The 25,589-nt window shown below is 42.1% G+C and overlaps 1 protein-coding gene across 1 annotated transcript in view; it reads left to right on the top strand.

Annotated features, from left to right (window-relative positions):
• MACF1 (microtubule actin crosslinking factor 1) overlaps positions 1-25,589 on the top strand; it is a 233,078-nt gene that overhangs the window by 139,275 nt on the left and 68,214 nt on the right. The window contains 6 exon segments of the mRNA XM_049093947.1: positions 1,853-1,915; positions 2,574-2,815; positions 3,714-3,843; positions 4,515-4,714; positions 8,326-8,821; positions 9,476-10,947. Coding sequence (XP_048949904.1) covers positions 1,853-1,915; positions 2,574-2,815; positions 3,714-3,843; positions 4,515-4,714; positions 8,326-8,821; positions 9,476-10,947 — 2,603 coding nt within the window.

Here is a 25,589-nt window from a genome sequence, read left to right as displayed (position 1 = left end):
TAGCCTGTAACCTGACATCACTATGACCTGGCATGTTAAGAATTCTGTTACCACCTGGTTCTGCCCTAATGAGAGCCTGCTCTGAGCACCTTAGCCTTTTTTGTCATTTTCTTTAATATAGTAACCACATGCTGCAAATGTTTTTCTTTGTACAAGTGGACATGTGTAAAGTGCTAACGAAGAGCTATGGCTTTTCCAATCAGTCACACTCAAAAAGTGACACTTTTAAATGTCAGCAATGGATGTATGGGAGCTACTTCATTCTATCCCCAAAGCAGCATTAATTGGTTGTATCGAATGGTTTAGGTGTGGTGTTCAACATAACTGAACACGCATGTTTTATTGCCATTTCTAAGTAGTTACAAATATATTCTGAAAATTAAATTTAAACCAAACATTTATAGAGTCCCTAAAGCACCTCCTTAGGTGCTTTGAAAGTCACTAGCCTGAGTGCTCTCAAAGTTATCTTCTTCCTCTGAAAAATCATGAATATTGCAGTTTTTAACATTCGTGTAGCTCTTGTTTCATAAAGTGCTTACGGTATACAGTACCTCATTACCTCTCTCAGGTAACCTCATGAGAGCTGACAAGATAGCTAGTATTATCTTTATATCCTGGAGAAGAAACTGAGGTCTGTCTGCAGATTAAGGCTCACATACCGAGTTAGTGACAGTCTTAGCCAGGACCACCTTCTCCTAATTACTAGTCCAGTTTCTTTTTTGGTCATCACCCTACTACAATGGAATATGATCTTTTTGTTTGATCCATTTTTTCATTGAAAATACAATAATGTTGGGGTGCCTAGTAATTTGTTCGGTTAAGCATCCAACTCTTGATCTTAGCTCAGGTCTTGATCTCAGGGTCCTGAGTTCAGGCCTCGAGTTGGGCTTCACACTGGGGGTGGAGTCTACTTAAGGAAAAAAAGAACAGGGAGGGAGGGAGGAAGGAAGGAAGGAAAGAAAGAAATGTTAACATTTAAAAGTTTCACAATTACTATCTTTTAATATAACCTTAATGTAAAACATTTTTCTATGAAATCAGTGTGCATGAGAGTTTAATCTCTTCTTGTAATGTAATATTATATCATGAATATTCTTCATATTTCTGTATAATTTCTATAATTACATGATCTGATTTTTATTTAACTTGGGACACTCCTGAAATACAAAGAATCAACCGGAGAAGAATATAGGTAAAATCATGGTAATTAGAAACAGAACCAAAGGCCCAAAGCAGAATTTATGGGAATATTTACGAGCCAGATTTATTGGTGCTCAGTATTTCCATTTTCTGGTAGGGAAGGAAAGCAGAAAGTCACAGAAGAATAGACAGAGAATCTTCCTTTTGAAGTAATATAAGAAGGACTCGTCTTAATGTCTTTATTAAAAGAATACTGCTTTTTATGTACTCAATTACATTTACTGTTCATTTTTATTATGTTGAAGGACATTGATGTTAACATTGAGCCTTTTGGCTTTATTGTAAATCCTCATTCTAAAGTGTGGCAGACAGCACAGATATTCTAAAGACTTAATTATTTTACCAATACTTGCTTCACAAAGTTATGACAGGATCCAAAGAATTCAAGTTGGAGATCAAGGAAGGAAGTAAATTCGAGTTTTCCTAAAGAAAGGGTTAAGAATCACTACTGCTAAGAACCCAAAACACCCAAGTGATGCTTGGTTGCCTGGCAGCTAAAATGATTTGTCTCTTTCCATGAGTATGTTGTCCTGTGCTGTGTTAACCTCCTGATACCTGAGCTTAAAGTGAGTGCCAGAGAACAAATTCAGTGCCTGTATGTATTCCTAACACGTTTGTCTTGCCCTGCTTGTCTCCCTGTCCTTCTGCTCAGGTTCCATACTGCCCTCTGTAGGAAGCTCTGTAGGCAGTGTAAACGGATACCACACCTGCAAAGGTGAGAATGCCATCTCACAGTGCCTCTTTGTTGGATGTGTTAGAATAGTGTTCACGTTGGCATCTGTGTATGTTTCTGTATGTGTGAAGGAACCTGCTGCCAGGATGGGTATGAGGGTAAAAATCTGGGGGAGAAGCCACTGTTGATGCTTCTTTGCTGGCTTGGTAAAGGCTAAACGGGTTAGCAGCCAGGGAGATAAAAGTACTAGGAAATAAATTGGACCGCTAGATAAGACCAGTAAGGAAAGACCTTGCAGAAAATACATGTGAATCTTTTGAGTCATAGAGAAGCCACATTAGAGGCAGTCTGTTCTAACCCTTAGCCTCCCATCCCCATGGTTTCTCTGTTATTTGGAGAAGAGGGAACAGAAGAATGCCCCAGATCCTTCACTCCCTTCACTCCTGCAATTCCCAAGTTTATTTAGCATTTTATACATCTATGTAGCTAATGTCAAAATCCGAAAGCCAGATTAATGAAAGCTCTTTTGCTTTGTATATATATCAACAAGGACTTCTATGTGATTTACCAGGAACAGACTCTCTAGTTCACTAGAAGGAGTAGGAGAGACACTTAATCCTGATGAGTAATTTAGCACGAGGAACCCTTGGGGAGGCTTGGAGAGCTATTCCCGATCTGATTTTTGTTTCTATGATACTAGATCTGACGGAGATCCAGTGTGACATGTCAGATGTAAACTTGAAATATGAGAAACTGGGGGGAGTGCTTCAGGAACGCCAGGAAAGCCTTCAGGCTGTCCTCAGCAGAATGCAGGAAGTTCAGAAGGAGGCAGGCTCAGTGTTGCAGTGGCTGGAATCAAAAGAGGAAGTCCTCAAAGCCATGGATGCCTCTTCATCTCCAACCAAGCCAGAAACAGTGAGAGCCCAAGCTGAATCTAACAAGGTACTGTGTTTACATTAGCTGCATCCCAAACACTAAGAGGAAGGGGCTGTTGTACCAGTGTTCCTGCCTAAGCCCAGGACTCAGCCACACACTCATGCTTGAGGAGCCCTTTCAAATGAAGACTATGCCTAAAGTCTCCTAGAGAAATTTCTTACCTATGAAATGAGAAATTATTATAAATAATACTCAGAAATAAAACCGGGCACACCTGGATGGTTCAGCTGGAAGAGCATGCAACTCTTGATCTTGGGGTCATGAGTTCGAGCCCCACATTGGATATAGAGATTATTTAAATAAAACTTAAAAAAAAAAAAAAAACTGTTTACAGAAAGAGAATATCCCTCCTCTGAAATATCAGCTCACTGAGAGTGGGATCTTGTTTCCCATATGATGCTTTAAGTCAAACCATTGTCATCAAAGCCTCTTTCCAACTCTTGGGGGATTTCAGTATAGCTGGGATTACAGTTCATTCTTAAGGTTGACATGACAAGGAAGAATAGCAGGAGGAATAAGATCATATAGAAAATCATATAAAAACTTTTTTTTGCCAAAATTTTTTCTATTCTAACTGGACATACCATGCCATCTTCTCCAGCTACATAAATGTTCTTGACATCACCATCATCGTCATCATTGTGTATGGGGATTAGTAATTCCTTCTTATTGGGTTCTACCGATACGTTGTACATGAAAAAATTTAGATCCTGCCACTTAGATTTTCATTTTAAAGTAAAAATTGAAGCAAAAATGTTGTGTCTTAAGATCATGAAACAAGTCACTAATAGAATCAGAAGTGGAGCCTGTAATTGCAGGCCAGTCTTCCGGTACTTTCCTCTACACACATAGCTTTGTTTCCTGTGCAGAAATCTCGTGGCATCCCTGATATTCTCTCTCCTAGGCCTTCCTGGCTGAATTGGAACAGAATTCTCCAAAAATCCAAAAAGTAAAGGAAGCCCTGGCTGGATTACTGATGACATATCCCAACTCACAAGAAGCAGAAAGCTGGAAGGAAATGCAAGAGGAACTCAGTAAGTTATCAGAGGAATGTTGCAAATTCACTAAATTGCTTATCGTCAAAGCAAAATGTCCTATAAAGCAGGACTTATTTTTAATTTTCGTAAGCAGTCAAGAGGAATAGGGTTAGAGAGTGAGTCTGATTAATGAAAAAAAATCTAGAGATTCCGCTCAAAAGTGTCAGAAGTTTGGCTTTTATGGGCAAGTCAGTCTGACAATCTGCTATGGGGATGCTATGGAGAATATTGGGGATGAAAATGAAAAATAGGAAATAATCTATTCACTGGAAGGATTAGATGAATTATTCTGCATTCATATTGACCTAAATATAAATGATATAGGTGAATGTTTATTGGCCTGAAAAAAACATTGGCATGAAAGATGTTTTTATAATTTAGTAAGAGTTTAAAAACAGTCATAAAATATTATTAGACATGCATGCGTGTGTGTGTTGTGTGTGTGTGTGTGTGTGTGTGTAGTTCTGTGCAGTTTCATTATCACCACCACCACAATCAAGTACAGAACTGTGCTACTTTAGTTAAAATTAAATAAAGATTATTTTTAACTTAAAATTTTTTAACTAATTCTGGGGTCATTTCCTGTGGTATATTAGGAACATAACTTAGGGATCAGGCCAGTGGCTGGTGAGAGTAAAGGAACACATTCTCTCATTTCCCTTCCACAGATTCCCGATGGGAAAGGGCCACCGAAGTGACCATGGCCCGGCAAAGGCAGCTGGAGGAATCCGCAAGTCATCTGGCCAGCTTCCAGGCTGCAGAATCCCAGCTCCGACCCTGGCTGATGGAGAAGGAACTGATGATGGGGGTGCTGGGGCCCCTTTCTATTGACCCCAACATGCTGACTGCACAAAAGCAGCAGGTCCAGGTGAGCCACAAAGCATATGCTCTCAGCAAAGAAATTGGAGTCACACATACCTGGATTTGTTTTTTTGTTTTTTGTTTTTTTTTTTTTTTTAATTTATTTATTTATGATAGTCACAGAGAGAGAGAGAGAGGCAGAGACACAGGCAGAGGGAGAAGCAGGCTCCATGCACCGGGAGCCCGACGTGGGATTCGATCCCGGGTCTCCAGGTTCGCGCCCTGGGCCAAAGGCAGGTGCCAAACCGCTGCGCCACCCAGGGATCCCCATACCTGGATTTGAATGCTGCTGTCAGCAAGTAGATTTCAAATGACCCTGGACAAGTCACTTAACCTTCTAGGGTTCTGTTTCCTCGGCATAAATAAGGTGTTTGTAAGGGTTTTATCACAGTGCCTGTCAAATAGTAAATAGCCAATAACTATAATATTAATATCATTAACAGAGGTAGTAAGATGAATGGTTGTGAGAATGGGGAATTTCTGACTACTTTGTAGAATCATATTTTACTTTTAATCCCCCATTGTAGTGATATAACTTAATGTACTATCTTTTATCTGCTGATGTCACTTAAAGATTTTCTATTGCTCAAACCTCAAGAAAAAAAAATTTTTTTTTTTTTTTTTTTTTTTTTTAAAGAAAAATTGATCTAGGGAATCCCTGGGTGGCGCAGCGGTTTGGCGCCTGCCTTTGGCCCGGGGCGCGATCCTGGAGTCCCGGGATCGAATCCCGTGTCGGGCTCCCTGCATGGAGCCTGCTTCTCCCTCTGCCTGTGTCTCTGCCTCTCTGTCTCTCTCTGTGTGACTATCATGAATAAATAAATAAAATCTTTAAAAAAAAAAAAAGAAAAGAAAATGAAATGTTTAAAAAAAATTGATCTAAGTGCCTACTGTCATAGAAATCTAGGTTGGTCAAAGTATGTCATTTCTGATGAATTTCTGCTGAGAACCTTTTCTTCTTCCTCCACCTCTTTTTTTTTTTTCTTTTTTTTTTTGGTAAGCACTGTAGTATCTTGTTCTACAAACTCTTCCAAAATACTTTCAGACTTGTTCCATTTCTTCTCACCATCCACCAGGTTTCCTAAATTAAGACCTAAGAGTGGGTTTTAAAGGAACCCTTTCTTTTAGCCCCTGCATATAATTATCAAGTCCTATTTGGTTCACTTACAAATATTTTTCTATTCCAGTGGTTTTCAGACTCTTTGGTCTCAAAACATTTTCATGCTCTTAAAAATTATTGAGGACCCCAGGGGCACCTGGGTAGCTCAGTTGGGTAAGCGTCCGACTCATGATTTTTGGCTCAGATATTAAACTCAGCGTCGTGAAATCAAGCCCCACATTGGGCTCTGTGCTTAGCACAAAGCTGCTTGAGATTCTCTTTCTTCCTTTCCCTCTGCATCTCTGTTTCTCTCTCTCTCTGAAGTAAACAAATTTTTTTAAAAAAAGTTATTGAGGACCCCAAAGAGCTTATGTTTATTGATACCTATTAATATTTGCTGTATTAAGACTGAGGGGTTGCTTGGTTTAATTGGTTGAGTGTCTGACTCTTGATCTCAGCTTGGGTATTGATTCCAGGGTTGTGAGTTCAGGCTCCATACTGGGTATGGAGCCTACTTAAAAACAAAAACAGAAAAACAATGAGGAGTTTTAAAAATATATATTTATTAATTAATTTAAAAATCACATTGGTAAAACTAACATTAACATAAGTTACATATTTATTTTTTATTAAAAAATAACATTTTCCAAACATAGTAACTTATTTTTTTTTATTTTTTTAAAGATTTTTAAAAATTTATTTATGAGAGACACATAGAGAGAGGCAGAGACACAGGCAGAGGGAAAAGCAGACTCCCTGCGGGGAGCCCGATATGGGACTTGATCCTGGAACTCCAGGATCACGACCTGAGCTGAAGGCAAACTCTCAACCACTAAGCCACCCAGGCGCCCCCAAACACAGAAACTTTAATAAGAGTAGTATTGTTTTATGAGTTTGCAAACCTCTTTGATGTCTGACTTAATAGGATATTCTCATACGTTTTCATATCTGCTTCTGTACTCAGTCTATTGCAATACTAGATGTCATGTAGCCTCTGGAAAACTCCACTGAACATTCATGAGAGAAAAATTATAAAAGGCAAATAATCTTAGTATTATTATGAAAATAGTTTGACCTCATGGACCCTCTGAAAGGGCCTAGAGACTCCTGAGGATCCCTGGAGCATGCTTTGAGAACTACTGTTTAATTCTTCTCCATTCTAAATGCTCCTCCCTTAGGTAGGTTTGATCTTAGGGCTATACCATTGCAACAGCCTCCCAATGGGCTGCTTTGTATAGTGCATCCTCCACACAATTATCAAATTATCTCTGTAACTCATGCATCTGAATACATGAAAATGCTTTGCTGGCTCTTGGCTGATGATTGAACAAAGTCCAAGTACCTGGCTGGTGTCAGATCGAAGGCTTTCCACAGTCTCATCCCAGTGTGTCTTGCCAGCCTCATTCCCCACTCTCCTCCCATATACCCAGGTTTCTGCTCGCACCAGGTAATGCATCCTTTTCTTGAACACACCATGCTCCTACCATTCCATGCCCTTGCTTATCCCTAGGCGTCTGCCTGAAATGCCCCTCCTCAGTCTGTCTGCTTATTGGGAGATATCCTTTGTTGTGTCCTCTGTGAAGCCTTTCCTTACTTGCCTCATCCACTTTGTCATCCTCCCACAGAATTAATCATCCCTACTTTTTGCTTTCACAGTGCCATGTTCACATCGGTGTTTATCATTCGTCCTTTTTTTTACATTCTGTATTAGTTTATCGTTTATACATCTGTAACTCCTTAAAGTCATGTCTTTCTTACTTATGTACAGTGTGAGTGATGAATACTTTCCATAAATTTTCTTATTTAATCCTTAAGACAGCCAAGATAAGTACTTTTTATCCTCATTTTATAAATGAGGAAGCTGAGATTTGGAGAACTTTAAAAACTCACCTAAGGTTATTTATGCAGTTTGTGAGTGATAGAGTCAGGATTTGAATCCAAGCAGTCCAACTCCAGAGCCTGTAACCCTAACTGCTTTGCTGAGTGAAATAGTGGCTAGAAAAGTGTAAAAAGACATGCTACATGCTTTAAAGAAGCTCATTGTCTAATTGTGCTGTGTTGTAATATATAGATTGTATGTACTGTTGGAATTCCAAGAAAGCAACTAAGAAAGACAGAAGTATAGAGAGTTGAAATGGCAAGCCCAGCCAGGATTATAGCTAGCTCTGGGACCCAGGGTTCCAGGCTTGCAGTTCAGAGGCCTGGGTTTTATCTGGCAAAGCTGATGAGTGCCAATCCAGAAAACAAGGCCAACCTTAGTAACTGATATTGAAACAGAGTAGGACAAATAAGGAAAAGAAATAGAATAGGCACAATCAATGGCCCTTTCAGAACAAATTTTTATTAAGTGGTTGTTAAAAGTGATAGTGTTATTTTCCCAGTAGCCCAGTCCTTGGAGTTTTCTGGTTTATTTTCAAAAGGAGTTGGCACTACTTGGCACAATCCAAAATCAGTTTTTGTTTTGACATTCTTTTTAGATCTGTCTTTTCTCTCTAAGCATCTTGATGTCATTTCTATTACAGTTTATGCTGAAGGAATTTGAAGCCCGCAGGCAACAGCACGAGCAGCTGAATGAGGCAGCTCAGGGCATCCTAACAGGCCCTGGAGATGTTTCGCCATCCACCAGCCAAGTACAGAAAGAACTTCAGAGCATCAATCAGAAGTGGATTGAGCTGACTGACAAACTCAATTCCCGTTCCAGCCAAATTGACCAAGCTATTGTCAAAAGCACCCAGTACCAAGAATTGCTCCAGGACTTATCAGAGAAGGTCAAGGCAGTTGGACAGAGACTAAGTGGCCAGTCAGCCATCAGCACCCAACCTGAGGCTGTAAAGCAGCAACTGGAGGAGACCAGTGAGATTCGATCTGATGTGGAGCAGTTGGATCATGAGATTCAGGAGGCACAGACACTTTGCGATGAGCTCTCAGTACTCATTGGGGAGCAGTACCTCAAGGATGAGCTGAAGAAGCGTTTGGAGACAGTTGCCCTACCTCTCCAAGGTTTAGAAGACCTTGCAGGTAAGTTAGGGTGAGGAACACACTGCTGATGTTAGTGGCAAGCCAGAAGATGGGCTTCGTGATAGTCCCAAGTATCTAGTGTGACCTGTAAGCAGCTTTTGGACTCAGACTAGTGTCACCCTAGCCCTTTGTCCAGCTACAGTGAGAACCGATGTGGTTATCAGATGTTGACTGAGTGCTAACAGTACTTGGAGCTTTATGTAGCTTAATCCCAGAGATAAAAGCACTCATCCTAATTTTGTCAGCAGGTAGACGTTCATGCTCTTAGATGTATTTATAGGTGGAGTTACACATATACTTTCACTCACCCTCATTTATACCACACACACACATATACCATATTATAGAATTAGATGTTTATGATGGCCTGTACAAGAAGAATTTTGTCATCAATTTATTGCCTTCCTCTAGAAACTTTCATGGCTTTTTACCAACTAAAGTAAAAGTTTACTTGTTACTTAGACCATCTTATAAGGTTGGTATAAGGATTAAGTAAGATCTAGTATATGAAGGAAACTAGCTTTGTGCTGCTTTTATGGAAGGCCCTCGGGTGACATTAGTTTCCATCCCCTAAGATGAGACCATATACTCGCAGCAAACATGTTAATGCCCAGTTCAGATTTGATTGGTTTAAATTTGATTTTCTCATTTCAGCTGATCGCATGAACAGACTCCAGGCAGCTCTTGCCAGCACCCAGCAGTTCCAGCAAATGTTTGATGAGTTAAGAACCTGGTTGGATGACAAACAAAGCCAGCAAGCGAAAAACTACCCAATTTCTGCAAAATTGGAGCGGCTGCAGTCTCAGCTACAGGAGAATGAAGAGTTTCAGAAGAGCCTTAATCAACACAGTGGTTCCTATGAGGTGATTGTAGCTGAAGGAGAATCTTTGCTTCTTACTGTACCTCCTGGAGAAGAGAAAAAGACTTTACAAAACCAGTTGGTTGAGCTCAAAAGCCACTGGGAAGAGCTTAGTAAAAAAACTGCAGACAGACAATCCAGGCTCAAGGACTGTATGCAAAAAGCTCAGAAATATCAGTGGCATGTTCAAGACCTCGTGCCATGGATAGAAGATTGTAAGGCCAAGATGTCTGACTTGCAGGTCACCCTGGATCCAGTGCAGCTAGAGTCCAGCCTCCTGAGATCAAAGGCTATGCTGAGTGAGGTGGAAAAGCGCCGCTCCCTGCTAGAAATACTGAACGGTGCTGCTGACATTCTGATCAATTCCTCTGAAACAGATGAAGATGATATCCGGGATGAGAAGGCTGGGATCAACCAGAACATGGATTCCATTACAGAAGAACTACAGGCCAAAACAGGGTCTCTCGAAGAAATGACTCAGAGACTCAAGGAGTTCCAGGAAAGCTTTAAAAATATTGAAAAGAAAGTCGAAGGGGCCAAACACCAACTTGAGATCTTTGATGCTCTAGGCTCCCAAGCCTGTAGCAACAAGAACTTGGAGAAGCTAAGAGCTCAGCAGGAAGTGCTGCAGACTCTGGAGCCCCAGGTAGACTATCTGAGGAACTTCACTCAGGGCCTGGTGGAAGATGCCCCAGATGGATCTGATGCTTCCCAACTTCTTCGTCAAGCCGAGGTCACCCAGCAAGAGTTCCTGGAAGTGAAGCAAAGAGTGAACAGTGGTTGCATGACGATGGAAAACAAGCTGGAAGGGATTGGCCAGTTTCACTGCCGCGTCCGAGAGATGTTCTCTCAGCTGGCGGACCTGGACGATGAGCTTGATGGCATGGGTGCCATCGGCAGAGACACCGATAGCCTCCAGTCCCAAATCGAGGACGTACGGCTATTCCTCAACAAAATCCAAGCCCTCAGATTAGATATAGAGGCCTCTGAAGCAGAGTGTCGGCAGATGCTGGAGGAAGAGGGGACTCTGGATTTGTTAGGTCTTAAGAGGGAGCTTGAAGCCCTGAACAAACAGTGTGGTAAACTGACAGAGAGGAGCAGAGCTCGCCAGGAGCAGCTGGAACTGACTCTGGGCCGCGTAGAGGATTTCTACAGGAAGCTGAAAGCCCTCAATGACATGACCACGGCAGCAGAGGAGGGGGAGGCCCTCCAGTGGGTCGTGGGGACCGAAGTGGATCTCATCAACCAACAGTTAGCAGATTTTAAAGTAAGTCTTGCCCTTGTTTTTTCATCTTTTGCCATCTAATAGGTATTTCTTTTCATGTAGCTTGGAAACCTGGTGTATATACATCTTAACTTCTGCCCTTGAGGCTGCTATGCTCACTTCCAACCCTGTCAAAGCACACTATCTGAAGACTAAACAGTCTCTTGGATTCTGGGCAACTGGTTTGAACATTTTTCTATTGTAATTTATTTCAGTGTTGATAACCAACTAAGGATATAGAAAGAAATGTCCAAATGTTACTGCTTACTCTGAGAATCTCCTCTTGTGATTTGTAACAGCAGAGAGAGTTTTTCCAGGTCCCTGTTTTTCAACTGAGGTGTAAGAAGTCATAAGATAAACAAGGGTCATCTTCCTAAAGTGTTGGCTTTCTTTTTCTCATACTTCAGGGGAAAGTTACTGATGTATTATGAAATAAAATAAAAATTCTCATGAGTTATTAAGATAAAATGTGACACTTTAAAGAAATTACCCACTTAACAGCAGGCGGTGCCTAAGACTACACCCCAGACCCCCAGGAGTACAAGTACTTGGCCTGTAGGAGAGTTTGAAAAGCACTGCCCTAACTGCAAAAATGTTTTAATTCTTTGCCTGAGTCAGAATTTCCAGTCCGGTGATTTTGTGAGTCCAAATTAAAACAACAGGGGAAGACGGGAGGAGTTGACTTGAAAATGTGATTTTGCCAGGTTAGGGGCTTGGAACTCTCAGGACTTCCTGTTGGGTCATGGCTCTCAGGATGGGAGCCTTTCATCCTGCGTTTCTTTTGTTGTCGATGCCAAAAAGGGCCTCAGCCCACTGCTGGAGGCCCCTCGGCTGCTTTTTCCTTCTTGGTGCATGGAGTAGATGTGGAAAGGCTACTTCCAGCACTGTTTCCAGCACTGGTGTTAATTATTCCCACGTACCAGTCATACTCCTGCCGTCAGAGTTCGTTTGTTCTCTAAGGCCCCTGCCTGTCAGGATTCTTTTGAGTACAGATACGGATGGAGAGGTGGTGACACCAGGTCAGAGTCCCACGGTCCTGAGGAAAGTTACAAGATCCACATGCAGACAGGTGGCTATTTCAGGAAGGCCTTCTGCTTAGGGGATTTTTTTTTTTTTAAGATTTTATTTATTTATTCATGAGAGATACACACAGAGAGGCAGAGACACAGGCAGAGGGAGAAGCAGGCTCCATGCAGTAAGCCCGATGCGGGACTCGATCCCAGGACCCTGGGATCATGCCCTGAGCCAAAGGCAGACTCTCAACTGCTGAGCCACCCAGGCATCCCTGCTTAGGGGATGTTCAGCTCTGAAGCGGGACATTGGGTGAAGACCCCCTAACAGTGTTTGGAGATGCTGTATCTGGGAGCAGCAAATCATCATTTTGGGGATTCTTGAGGCCCCAAATAAGGAGAGGGTAGGAAGGGAAAATTCAGACCCATGAGCCCACATGTTTTCCTCTAAGAAACTCCCACACCTCCATTGCAGTGGTGGGGCGGCCTTTCTTGTTTCATCATGTGTGGCGTTCTGGCCTCTTCCACTGTAAGTGCCTCAAAGGAGAAACTGTCTTCTACAGGCTCTGGGTTACCTAGAATTAACTGTCTAACCAACTAAATGAATGACTTAGAAAACTGAAGCCGATCTCTTTGGGCTTTGATATTTTGTTTTATCAAACTAGAATCTGATTTACATGGGAATTATTTGGGTTTTTTTTTGTTTTTTATTTTTATTTACTTATTTATTCATGACAGACATAGAGAGAGAGAGAGGCAGAGACACAGGCAGAGGGAGAAGCAGGCCCGATGCAGGGAGCCCGAAGCGGGACTTGATCCCGGGACTCCAGGATCGCGCCCTGGGCCAAAGGCAGGTGCTTAACCGCTGAGCCACCCAGGGATCCCCTACATGGGAATTATTTTAAATATTATTTGCCTAATCTTCTAAACACTATGTTGTGCCTATGTTTTTCTTTATAAGTATGGTTTAACATTATTAAAAAGATGGTACTGTTCTCTCTGATGGTGATATCCTCAAGGATATTAGAGACATTCAGGGCTGCTTTGTATTGAATATTCTTAAGTGACTATGCAGTTTGATTTGGGTACTGAGGTTCTTGTCTAGTGCCTCTCAAGTGTGTGTGCAGTTTCTGTTCTTCACCCTTCTCCAGGCAGCAGGTATTCTTTCCTACCGCGGTTACTTCTCACAGCCTTTAGCAGTCTGTCCCTTGCTTCTCATCTTCAGTGAGCTAGAAAATGAAGTAAACAAGCCTGTTAAAATTGCATTAAATACAAGCTAGACTATAAAAAAGAGTCCATAGGCAGGCACACAGAGTGTTTGGATCTGAGGACAACTAATCATTTCCTTTTCATATCATCCTTCATTGCTAGAAACATTCTGAATTTTGATGCAGCTGAAAGATTTTCAGAAATTACTGGACAGTCCCGTATTTTATTTGTAGCCTAGTATGTAACCTAAAACTACTCAAAGTTCGGTCACTGCATAGTTGTTTGTTATATCATACTTGTTTCACTGGTTTCCAAAACTCAGCCTCTCACTACCATACCCTGGATGTGGAGGGTGGGACCAGACACTGATGAGCTGGCCACCTGCAGAGTATGCTTCTCTGCAGGGCACTGGTGTGGAAATGCAAGACTGGAAGAAAGGAGAAAGAGGGTGGTGGAGTTGTGTTCCCTGTGTGTGTCCTCAAGTTGGGGGTGCAAGTCAGAAGCCTGGTTCCACAGGTCCGCCTTATAAAGTCAAAGTCTTCGGGTAGAGTTTTGCCTCCTCCCAGCATTTGGTCAGGAGGGGAGGAGCACACTCCTGGCTCAGCTCCCACTGAGCTCATGGGAAGTGAAAACAATGGGAGGGGGAAAAGCTCTGTGTGTGTCAGTTCCACAGTCCTCTGGAGGCTGAGTGAAAGGAAGGTCTTTTTGGGCCCATCCTGAGGACTGAGTCATTTTCGTGGTTTGGGTGTTGAGTTCCGGGTGAATGTGCTCTGCATCCAGCAACGGATTCATCTCTCCTCACTAAAGCAGCAGACCAGATGCATAAAGCATGACTCTGCTGTCAGATTCAGAGGAAAAGCCAGAGGTGTGTTTGGTTAAGCTCTGCCTTTGCTCAAGACATGATCTTGGGGTCCTGGGATCGAGCCCCCAGACCCACTGGGAATCCCTGCTCAGCTGGGAGTCTGCTTGTTGCTTCTCCCCTCCTCCCACTCGTGTGTGCACTCACACTCACTCTCCCTCTCTCTCTCTCAAATAAATCATTTTTAAAAATAAGGAAAAACCAGAGGTGAAGATGAACATTATAGAACAGCATTAGCTTTAAGATTTCAGCTCTTTTTTTTTAATGGGATCACACTCTCAGCACAGAATCTGCTGAAGAGAGAAGGATGTGAGTCTATAGACAGAAGCGTGGGCTCTGCTCTGACATGGCTAACTCCACTGCGGATGGCAGAATAGACGGATGAGTCAGGCCTGGGGACTACCCCGGACTTACTTCAGCCTCTGCGCAGTAGTGCTGAGAAATGCGTGGAGAGGCAGCTTATGGGAAAAGTTATTTCCTCCTTAAATGACATGAAAACCTGAAAGTCATTATTCCTTGGAAAGGCTTTTCTGTCAATTGCTTCTGAATAAATTATAGAATATGGTCAGCTAGGGTGGCAGGCACTGAGGGGGGTACTTGATGGGATGAGCACTGGGTGTTATTCTGCATGTTGGCAAATTGAACACCAATAAAAAAATAAATTTATTATTAAAAATAATAATAAAAAATAAAAAAAGAAATCAGTGGGAAAAAAAAAAAAAAGAATATGGTCAGCTAGTGGGGATCTATCAAGTGGGAAGAGAGTCCTCTCCCACTCTAAATAGGCAAAGACCTCAAACCTTCCAGAGTTAGGCACTTTACTGGGTTCAGCCATTCCAGGAATCTCAAATGAGAATATTGAGCATATTTTCAGAAGACTGGAAGGAAAAGACTGGCTAATCTCTTCAGGAAATTTTGTTTTCCTGAACAAGAGAGTCCCATGATTATTGAAGAAAAGGAATTGTATGTGCATAACAGGACACTAACAAGAAAGGAGGGACCTTTATTTCACTGAAACTTAAGCCAAAGAAATCTGTTAACTCTGATGATAACAAGAGGCTTTTCCTCATTTTGAAATTCCCTGTGCTAGTTTTATAGTCAGGAATTGGGATCATTCTGAGTCTCAGACCAGCCCTTTCCTGTACACACACACATACCCCTGCCCAAGAACCACAGTGGCTTCTCAGTGAGAAAGTAGGTGGTGATTTAGGCATCAAGAGCAATATCAAGAAACCTGGATGCCCTTCGCACTCTGAATTTCATGTATATTTATATTTACTGCATATTCGGGCCAGGCCTCAGACTCAGCACTGTACCACTCAGTGACAAGAAAGAGTAAGTGGGAAAAAATGGAGACCTTTTTAAGGTCTGTAGGTTTCTCACAAAGGTTCACTTCACCTAATGATGCATTGGAAGCACCCAAGCCTGTTGGTCTTTTCCTTCCTTACCTTTGAGGCTGGACTGACTTGAGGCTGGACCGTTCTCAGTTCTAAATCTGGCCAAACAGAGCCCCGGGTCGGGGATTGTGCATGCTTGCAGCCTTTGTCTGGAGACTCAGTATCCCACCATAAGAGCAGAACAAGAAAGCCCAGTAAACCTCTTCATTTGATCCCCACCCCCCAGCTTCATAGAAGGCGAGTTTAGGCTTCCCTCTGAGCACATGTGAAAACCCTTAGAAGACAGGGCCTGACGTGAAGCTGAAAGGCTGCCAATTTGCACAAAGATACTTTCCTTCCTTTCAAACAATTACAAAGACAGTATCAGCCCATCTATGGTTTTGCCAGTTAGATTCACTAGAGAATAGAGCAAATGAGATCAGCATTATCTACCTGCCCTTGGAGAGAAAGGAAACCACACTTGGTATGACCTGTCTATCACCTAGAGGTTTCAGTATCTCTAGCTCTACAACAGCAAGGTAAGCTGAGTAGGCACCCCTTGCCCTGCCTCATGCTGACCCTTAGCCTGTCTTGGTTTTGCCTTACCCTCTCCCACCCACCCTCTCTTTTTTTTAAGATTTTATTTATTTATTCATGAGAGAGAGAGAGAGAGAAAGAGAGAATAAGGCAGAGACACAGGCAGAGGGAGAAGCAGGCTCCATGCAGGGAGCCTGACATGGGATCTCCAGGATAATGCCCTGGGCTGAAGTAGGCGCTAAACTGCTGAGACACCCAGGCTGCTCTCTCTTTTTCCCTCCCTCCCTCCCTCCCTCCCTTCCTTCCTTCTTTCCTTCCTTCCTTCCTTCCACAAGGCTACCCCAATAGGAACTACTAGAGTGGGCAGCCCCAGTGGCTCAGCGGTTTAGCGTCGCCTTCAGCCCGGGGCAGGATCCTGGAGATCCAGGATCGAGTCCCACGTCGGGTTCCCTGCATGGAGCCTGCTTCTCCCTCAGCCTGTGTCTCTGCCTCTCTCTGTCTCTCATGAATAAATAAATACGGGCACTGGGGGTTATTCTGTATGTTAGTAAATTGAACACCAATAAAAAATAAATTAAAAAAAAAAAAAAAGGAACTACTAGAGTCCAGGGAAGTGAAGAGAATGCCCTAGAACAAGGTTTCTCTGCCTCGGCGTTCTTGACATTTGGGGCTGGATAATTCTTTGTTGTGGGGGGCTATTCTGTCCGTAGCAGGATGTTCAACAGCATCCCTGATCTCTACCCACTAGATGCCAGTAGCAACCCTTCCCCAGTGTGACAACCAAAAACGTCTGTCTAGACATTGCCAAAGTCCCCTCAAAGGCAAAAATCTTTCTCCGTTGAGAACCACTGCTTTAGAAGAAAATTGCCACCTACATGTGGGAAATTTAGAATTCAGCTGGAAAAGGTGCTGGTTGATTAAGTTAAATATTTATGTACCAGACGCCCTCTCATAATCTGATTAAGACTGTGTGGTAGCAGCAACTCTCTTTAAGTCAGCCTTCTTTTAGGCCAGGCCCCGGATTCTTGATTTTTGTTGGTACTAATCCATGTCTGGTTTAAAATTTCCTAGGCACTTTTCCTGGCGTCAGCAGTTTATTTTTTGTAGAGCTGTTGATGCAGGTGTTTGGTTGATGATGCATTTCTAAAGAGAAGAGGAACTTCCTGTGTGGAAATACTTCAGGAAGCTTCCTTGTTCCCTGCCTCTAAGGGGAGACTGCGGTCTGTCAGTTGCTCTCCTCGGCCCAGAAATTCACAGTTTGGCTGCTGATATTTATAACCCTTCAGAGACCACTCCCCCCGAACCCCCCACCCAAAGAATCCCAGTGCTCTGTAATAATCCTCTCCACCCCCACTGTAGCAACTGGGTGGGGAGAAGGTGAAGAAGGTGCCTTTAAGACTTTAGGTTTGCTTCCTGTTGAACTTTTTCCAGCCCCATTTTACAGTATCCCCATTAGTATTTTAAATATCAGCATCACAAAGCAAAATCCCAAGATTACAGCCATTACATCATCTTAAAGGAGCCTCATGCCTTAGTGAAGGTAGTAAAACCTAATGGAAGATTGTCCAGGAAGCGTTGATGGATTTCACACACACACACACACACACACACACACACACACACACACAACCTCTGTCTGGAAGTTTTGATAGCAAGGGAAGATTTTAAAGCAACAAAAGAAAGGACTGAGCAGTTTGAGTTTACTGAAATTCTTCATGTATCATGTCGGCACGTAGCATTTGCAACTAAGGTTCACCATGTGATTTTGTATACAAAGGAAGAAAAACATGTTTCCAGAAAAACTAGAGTTTACCCCATGCAGAACTTACATTCATTGTTTGATTAGTGAACACGGTTGAGATAAGCACAGACTTGCAAAACAGGACTGTTTCTTGTGTCTGGAAATGAATGGTAAACAATTTTAAGCCTTACCCTAGTCCTCAGTCTTACCTTCAGAAAAATCGTAGGCACTTTCTAGCTAGCTGGCCCACGAGCCATAGCATAAGCAGGAAGCCTCTAGGAAGTGTGATGAGTTGCCCTGAAGGGCACTTTATTGTCAGGGTTGGTTGGTTCACCAAGAATGAAATGCGTCCCACAGGGAGTCATTTCAGGTCACTGCACCAAATTCTAGCTGCACCAAAGGGTTGTCTCCTGCCAAACAGATTCTTCCCAAGTCTCAGCTGTCCTGGTTGGGAAAACCTAGCTATGGGAAGAATGTGCTCCCTCCCTACCTTCCTTAATACTTTGCCACTACCACTACCAAGTGCTTTTCATTTTTTTTTTTTTAAAGATTGATTTATTTATTATTATTTATTTATTTATTTATTTATTTATTTATTTATTTATGAGAGAGAGAGAGAGAGGCAGAGACACAGGCAGAGGGAGAAGTAGGCTCCATGCTGGGAGCCCGATTCGGGACTGGATCCCAGGGCTCCAGGATTGTGCCCTGGGCCAAAACAGGCACCATACTGCTGAGCCACCCAGGGATTTCCCCCCACCAAGTGCTTTTCAAATACCAGTCTCTGGTCTTGGTTATCGAAGATTAATGGGGTACACTTATTCCTAAGGCCTTTACACACTGTTTTCCTACTACCAGCACTGTGATTTGAGATGTGGAGCTTTCAGAACCTTGGCCAATCAGGCATAAGAGTACATGCTACATGGTAGTGGTCTATGGATCCCTTGGTGGGGGTTAGGAGCAGGGGGCTCCTTACTCCTTCCAGTCCACCCTTTCTGAGCCCTTGCTCTGTGCCAGACCTTGTGGTGGGACAGTGTGTTATGGGAAGCAGGCATGAGGGAGTGCAGTGGCAGTGATGTGTGGTGGCGAGTACAGTGAGAGCCACCTAAGTCTAAGTGAGCTCTGACCCTAACCCCCCATCAACCAGACATTGAAAATTCCAGTTGCAGACAAGGGAACTGCGATTTGAAGGTGTTATAGCATCTTGTTGAAACCATACAGCAAGTGACCGTTAGAGTCGGGATTGGAAAGGTTTGTTTAGCCTCAAAGGCTATGCTTGACTAATAGTTCTTAACTGGGGGGCAGTTTTGCCCCCTAGGGGATATTAGGCAATATCCAGAGACATTTTTGATTGTCACAACTGGAGAGGCTGCTACTAGCATCTAGTGGGTGCTGTTAAACATCCTTTAATACAGAGGAGAGCCTCTCTGTACACAGAATTATTCAGCCCACTTCTGAATAAGGTGGGAGTTTGATGGTTTTTTCCCCCTCTTCAGATGCCATGACAAGTAAAAGTTAACCGACAAAAGAATTCCACTGCCTGGCAAAGCTTCATGGTTTTCCTCTCTTTTAAAAAAAAAAAAATTAGTTAAGAAATAGTGTTAGTGGGGCAGCCCCGGTGGCTCAGCGGTTTAGCACCACCTTCAGTCCATGGCGTGATCCTGGAGGCCTAGGGTCGAGTCCCATATCAGGCTCCTTGCATGGATCCTGCTCCTCCCTCTGCCTGTGTCTCAGCCTCTCTCTCTCTGTGTATGTCTCTCATGAATAAATAAATAAAATCTTAAAAAAAAATAGTGTTCTAAGAGTGACTTATTCAGATCTGTTGGATAAAGTCAGGATCCTGGTGAACTAATTTGAGTCAATGGCTAAGGAATTCTCTTAATGCTTGACCAGTCCCCACCCCACCCTGCCACAAGGCTCCTGCTGTGGAAATCAATCAGCTGTGTATCTCAAGCTGCTTCCTGTAGGGTGTGTTATGGAATGGCATCAGGCCCTGCACCAGCTGGGAGTCCTGATCTCAGTGTGATTTTATCAGACTGTCTCTTTTGAGCCTTGCTGTTTGGAACAAAGGATCCTCTGTCAGGAATGAAGAGAGCTCCTCTGATTGGACAGCAAGCGTGTACGCACATGGTTCCCACGGAAAAAAAACAGACAAATTATGTGGTAGCCTTCTAGAACTTGGGCCTCCTAGGTGCTTTTTTCCCTTAGCTTCTATCTTTATTCACCTTTCTTTCTGTGAGTGCTTACCCTTCACCCAGATCAGTGTAGGAGCCATCTAATCTGATAAGTCAACTGATGGCATCCTTCAGAACTGGTCTATATCTGTGCTTCTAGTCTTTTCCTTCTCTGGCCTTGGAAACTACATATTTGATCCCCGCTTATTAGTCTTATTTCCTATACAGACCATCTACTACATCTACTCATCCCAAACACTCCTTATACATTTTGCCTATTTCTACCCAAACCTAAAGCCTTGGTTCAAGTCCCATTGTCTCCACAAAGCCTCTTTGGTCTACCTAGCTCACTACTTCTTCTGTTCTTTTCTTTTTTTTTTTTTTAATATTTATTTATTTATTTATTTATTTATTTATTTATTTATTTATTTATTTATGATGGGGGGGGCAGAGACACAGGCAGAGGGAGAAGCAGGCTCCATGCACGGGGAGCCTGATGTGGGATTCTATCCCGGGTCTCCAGGATCGCGCCCTGGGCCAAAGGCAGGCGCCAAACCGCTGCGCCATCCAGGGATCCCCACCTTTGGAGTTTTTATGAGAGTTAAGTGATGTAGATGAAAGCAGTAGGCATATATTAAGTGCTCAATAAATGATAATTTTTATTTTTTTAAAATGTATCCAGGCATACAAATTGGAATATTATTAAATCTTTTGAATAAAAAAATTATGCCCTTTGTGCCTAGAGATAATTATTCTCCAGAAGATTTGCTCTAAGGCCCAGTACCCGATTAGATTAGCTCATTCTCTTCATGGAAAAATGGCAATTATGAGGATAAAGTAAAGTTAGTTCAGTGGCAGCAGTGAAACAAGTGGATGGACAAACAGCTTTCCTGAGCAAGTTTATGAGGAACAAGTATAGAGCTGGTTTCTAACCTTAGAGTAGCAGTACATAGTGTAGTTCATGACTTGTAACACAACTTTAAATAGACTTTATGTACTTGTATATACATATACATATTTGCTTACTTATTCATTAACTTGTTAATTTATTCATTTATATCAAAATCCCACAGCCAGCATGTTTTTCTAAGACCATTTTGACCTTGGCTTATGTGCTCTACAAATCAGTGTTATTTTCATATCATTAACCAGAATTAACCAGAAGCCATTACTAGCTCAGTGACTTCCCCAGTAACTCAGAGTTACCCATCAGATAGCTTTAATGATCTCAGGGTCCTTGGCCTAATTAGCTTTTAACATAGACCATGTTATCTTCCCCTGTTGCCATACAATAGCAACTACCAAGTCAGCATCTTTGGGAGAGACACTTCTTAATATTAATCAAACTTTTAACTAAAGCATGGAGGAATGAGGAGAAAAGGTATCAGCTTAGTAGCTTCAGAGGAAAGCAGCTTAAAAAAACACAGATATAATTAATCTCTCTGCCAAGCATACATACCGGATCCAGATAGTTTTATAGAAAAGCTTTAATTCTTCAGCTTCAGCAGACATGTTTTTTTTTTTAGCAGACATGTTTTTAATGTTCAATTAGATGTATGTATGAGTCAAGGGAAGAAGATGCTAAGTATTCAAAGAAATTGAACTTCTCTGAGGCCTCCTCCAGCTTGAATTTATTGCATCTAACTAAATGACCCATTTAATATCTCTGTCATCTTGCAGTTGATTCCCAAAGGAAAAGCTCTGATGGGGGTTCAGTTCTTTACATTCAAACCTAAATTGGTTGGTTGTTGATCAATGGTAAGAATTGCTTTAGTAACAAAATGAAACAGACAGTCTTCATAAATCTCTTCCCTCTGACTTATTTATCCTACCTCCTTTTCTAATATTAGAGAAAGGACCCCTATAGCAAGATTTCTTGGCAACTCACTCCAAGGGCCTGTTTTATAAAAATAGCTGAGCAATTTCGTGTAGTTGTTAACGTGCAAAAGTTGTGAAGTCCTGCAAACCTGGAGCGGGAAGACTGCTCTCAGTCCCAAATGAAAGCCTACATGGTCACCTACTCCGGAAAGTCTTTCCTGGACCTGCGGGCCCGAGCAGACCCCCTTGACTGATACTCTCCCAGTACCATTTGCTATCCTTTCTGAGTACTCCTTGCAAGTGAATTAAAGTGAAGGTCTGCCACTCCTACCGGAACATAGGCTCCTGACCACATGTTGCTCATCCCTCTCCCTTGGTTCCTGGCATAATTTAGAGCACATAGTAGACTCCAGTAAATACTGAACCAATTGAAAAGAATCAAGGCTACATCTTATGAAATTACTTGCCTTAAGAGGCCAAAAAGGAACCCAAAGGACAAAGAAGTGCTGGCTAAAAAGACAGAATCAGAATAGCGCTGTGTTGTGGAAGCCAAGGAACAGAGTCTCAGGAAGAAGGGGGGATCAGTACTTTCTCACCACTGCTTATCCTTAACCCCCTAATGTGATCCTAACCCCTATCACTGCACTGAAACTGTTGTCTTGCAAATATTCACTCATGTCCTAGTTGCCAAGTCTAGTGGCCTTGTCTAACTCGTAGTCCTCCTCATCTGTTACGCAGCATTTAACATCATAGCTTCTTTCTTAAAACCCTCCTGTGCATTTACTTTCCTGACATTGTATTCTCTCCATTCTTTTCTCTGGCTGCTATTCTGCTTTCTTTTTTGGTTTGTCCTCCTACTTCCCAAATATGTGGTTCTAAAATTCTGAACATCTATCCTCTTCCCTTTTCTCTCCACAGTTAACCCCTGGATGTCCACCTCCTCACTCTTCTCTGGAGGAAGGCTTCCAAACCTGTATCTCTATCCCAAACCTCAATCTTTTGTGTGAGGGACACTTTCTGGACAACCTGAGTTGCCTTTGAGTACTTCACACTCAGTATCCTCTAAATTGAATGTTAACTTCTTCAAATAGTTTCTTCCTCTCTGCTACTGTTTTATAGGACAATTATGCTCCCAGGAATTTAAGAGTAATGCTACAGCATTCTTTTAAGTTTATTTTCCCCTTAACCTCTACTTTCTATCTGTTCAGTTGTGAAGTCCAAGTATTCAGTCTCTCTGATTTCTTTCACAGCTCCCTTCCTCATTTCCATGAGTTCAGGCTTTTGTTACCTTTTGACTGAACTGCAAAGTCCTTCTGATTGCTCCACCTTCAATCTCTGCCCAGCTACAGCTTATTCTGTATATACACCAATGTAGTATCATCAGACATAAGCTCAAGTCTTAAGAACCTGGATTATCAAATAGCTATGCTACTTTGGACAAGTAAGTTTACCACCTCAAGCTAATTTAAGAATTTGGATTTTTAAAATGAGATCGTGTATATTAAATGGCAGTTTAATGAGCACCCAGTCCCAAATTCTTAAGAAACTTTCCACAGACCACTTAGTAACTCTCATGAGCTGCTGAGAAGTTGAAATAAGTAAATCTCAATGTCATAATGGTTTTCTGAATAAAGCACAAATTCGTGCTTGGCATTCAAGGGCTTTGGTGAACTGGCCTTGAGTGCTTACCATTCTGACCTCTCATTTTTCCCTTTCATACAGCCTGTACTTAAGCCATGCTTACTTTGAATTTGCTTCTTTAGGATCCTTGCCTCGAGCCTTTCGCTTAGAAATCTTGTCTTCACCATCTCTGCATATCCACATCCTAGTGAGTAAATGTGATTCCCTCCATAAAGCCTTCCATGATTCCCCCTGCCTTCCTTCCCTATGTTCTTCTGTCCAGTCTTTTCTAATTCGCAGAGCCCCATGCTTTTGTCATTACTATCTTGGTGAGTGGCTAAAAGAGGGATTAATACACTGTCTTTTAGAAAGTCCTTAAGCAGGAAAGGGCTTACAGGGGTCATGAGAGTTCCTGCAGAGCGTGTGGAAAGTTTTCTCATGGGTTTGGAAATACATGCGAGCTCACAGAGCATCAAAATCCTCAGTATCCCATTTAAAACAAATTTCATATCATGTTGTATTGCCTAATGAGCCACTCTGTAGCCATCTTTATATAATAAAAACACCTTAAGATGGTAGTTACTGATGCCCAACAGGTACAGACTAATACTGTGGAGTTTCCACTTGCCACTAAATAAGTGCTTGTAAAGTCTAGCAAGCCTAAGATGAAAGGCATTTTGTAGATTTAAAATGTGCAAGATGTAACGAGTTCTCTAAAACCGTCTCTAATCAGAACTAATCTTCTGAGAGAGAGGGGTGCATGAAAAGGCATTAAACAATCTGAGGAAGTATGGATCTGGGGTCTCCAGATTGTCCTAGGGGGCTTGTGGTTTAAGACTGGAGCAAAGGCAAAATGCTGGGTTCAAAACTTGGAGAGGGAGCTGTGTTAGGGTGTGAGGAGACTCCACCCAGCTGTCTTTAATTAAGAAGACAGCAGGAAGGGCCAGGATTGTTCTTTCTTCTAAGTTCACTGAAAGAAAATCCAACACCAAATTTCGTTCTTAGGAATTTCAAAATAAGTACAGAATTCTTTGAACTCTGTAATCAACTAACTGGAAACTAATTTGAAATTTGGCTTCAGCCCTTATATTTGTGGTTACAGGGAGTGGGGGAAGCATCCAAAGAGGTTCTTTGGAGCTCCCTGTACTTGTCTTTTAAAAAGTTTACACACAGCATGTGAAATGAACAGATGCTTTTTTTGTTGGAGCTATCAGGGTAACAAGAGGCTGAAAGCTATATCAGGTATTTATTTCAGTCACTGAGATGGCTATTGGCAGAGTTCCACATACCAAAACTAAAGAGAAACTCATGAACAGATTAAAAAGAAAATAAGATATAAAAGAAAGAGCCCTGTGCTTCCTCTCCTGATTTCTTCTTAAACACATACTGATGATAAAAAAAGAGCAGTGCACTCACCACTCTCTGGCTTCTTTTTTGTGGTGGGGGAAAGAATTGGGCAACTTTATGTAATCCTTTCTATAAGACTGTAACTTTGGGGAAAGATTTCTCTATAATAATCTCTTAACACTTTTAGTCAGAGTATAACTTAAGTTAATAAATACTTCGAATTTTAACTTCAGAGTTGTTAAAATGCTCTGCTTATTTATATTATAATGAGCATTCGGTGAGAGTAGTGACAATAAGGTAGATAGCTAGGTGTGGGGAGGGATTAAGAAGGCTGAATTGGTTGGCACCTGACTTGGTGAGGAAACAGGAAAGGAATTTCTGGCCATGAAGTTTGTGATTCCACATCAAGATCATTCTTTATAATGGAATAACCACCCACCCTAGTTGAGAGCCAGAATTCCTCAGATTCTTCCAACCAGAGGGGCCCTGGCACACTAAACAGTCTGTTATGATATCTGAACACTTAAGTGAGTGTAGTTGGCCAGGAGACTTGCTAGTGAAATTGATCTTGCCTTCCCTGGGTTTTTCCAGTTGTGCTGAATAATTAAAGGAAATTAAGACCCAGATTTCCTGAAATGTTAAGTATCAGATCTGTAAGCTGATCATACCTTAGGATCACAGTGTGTCAGAGTTAGAAGGGACTTTAAAATTCATCCTGAACAAACTGATAGAGGATTTGTTTCCCCAAATCCTTGCCAAATGATTCCTTGAATTTCTGCTCAAACACCTCCAGGGTCAGGGAAATCATCCCTTTAGGGGACACTCTATTATTTGAATAGCTGTGAGAAAGCTTTTTGTTGGTTCCAAATCTGCCCTTGGATCTTAGTGTGCCAGCTTAAGGAGACATCCAGAACAAACCTCCTTCCTCCCACATCCCAGCCCTTCAGATCCGTCACG

The sequence above is a fragment of the Canis lupus genome, chromosome 15, assembly GCF_003254725.2.
Source record: "Canis lupus dingo isolate Sandy chromosome 15, ASM325472v2, whole genome shotgun sequence".
Taxonomy (NCBI): Eukaryota; Metazoa; Chordata; class Mammalia; order Carnivora; family Canidae; genus Canis; species Canis lupus.
This window is presented reverse-complemented; position numbering and strand designations above follow the sequence as displayed.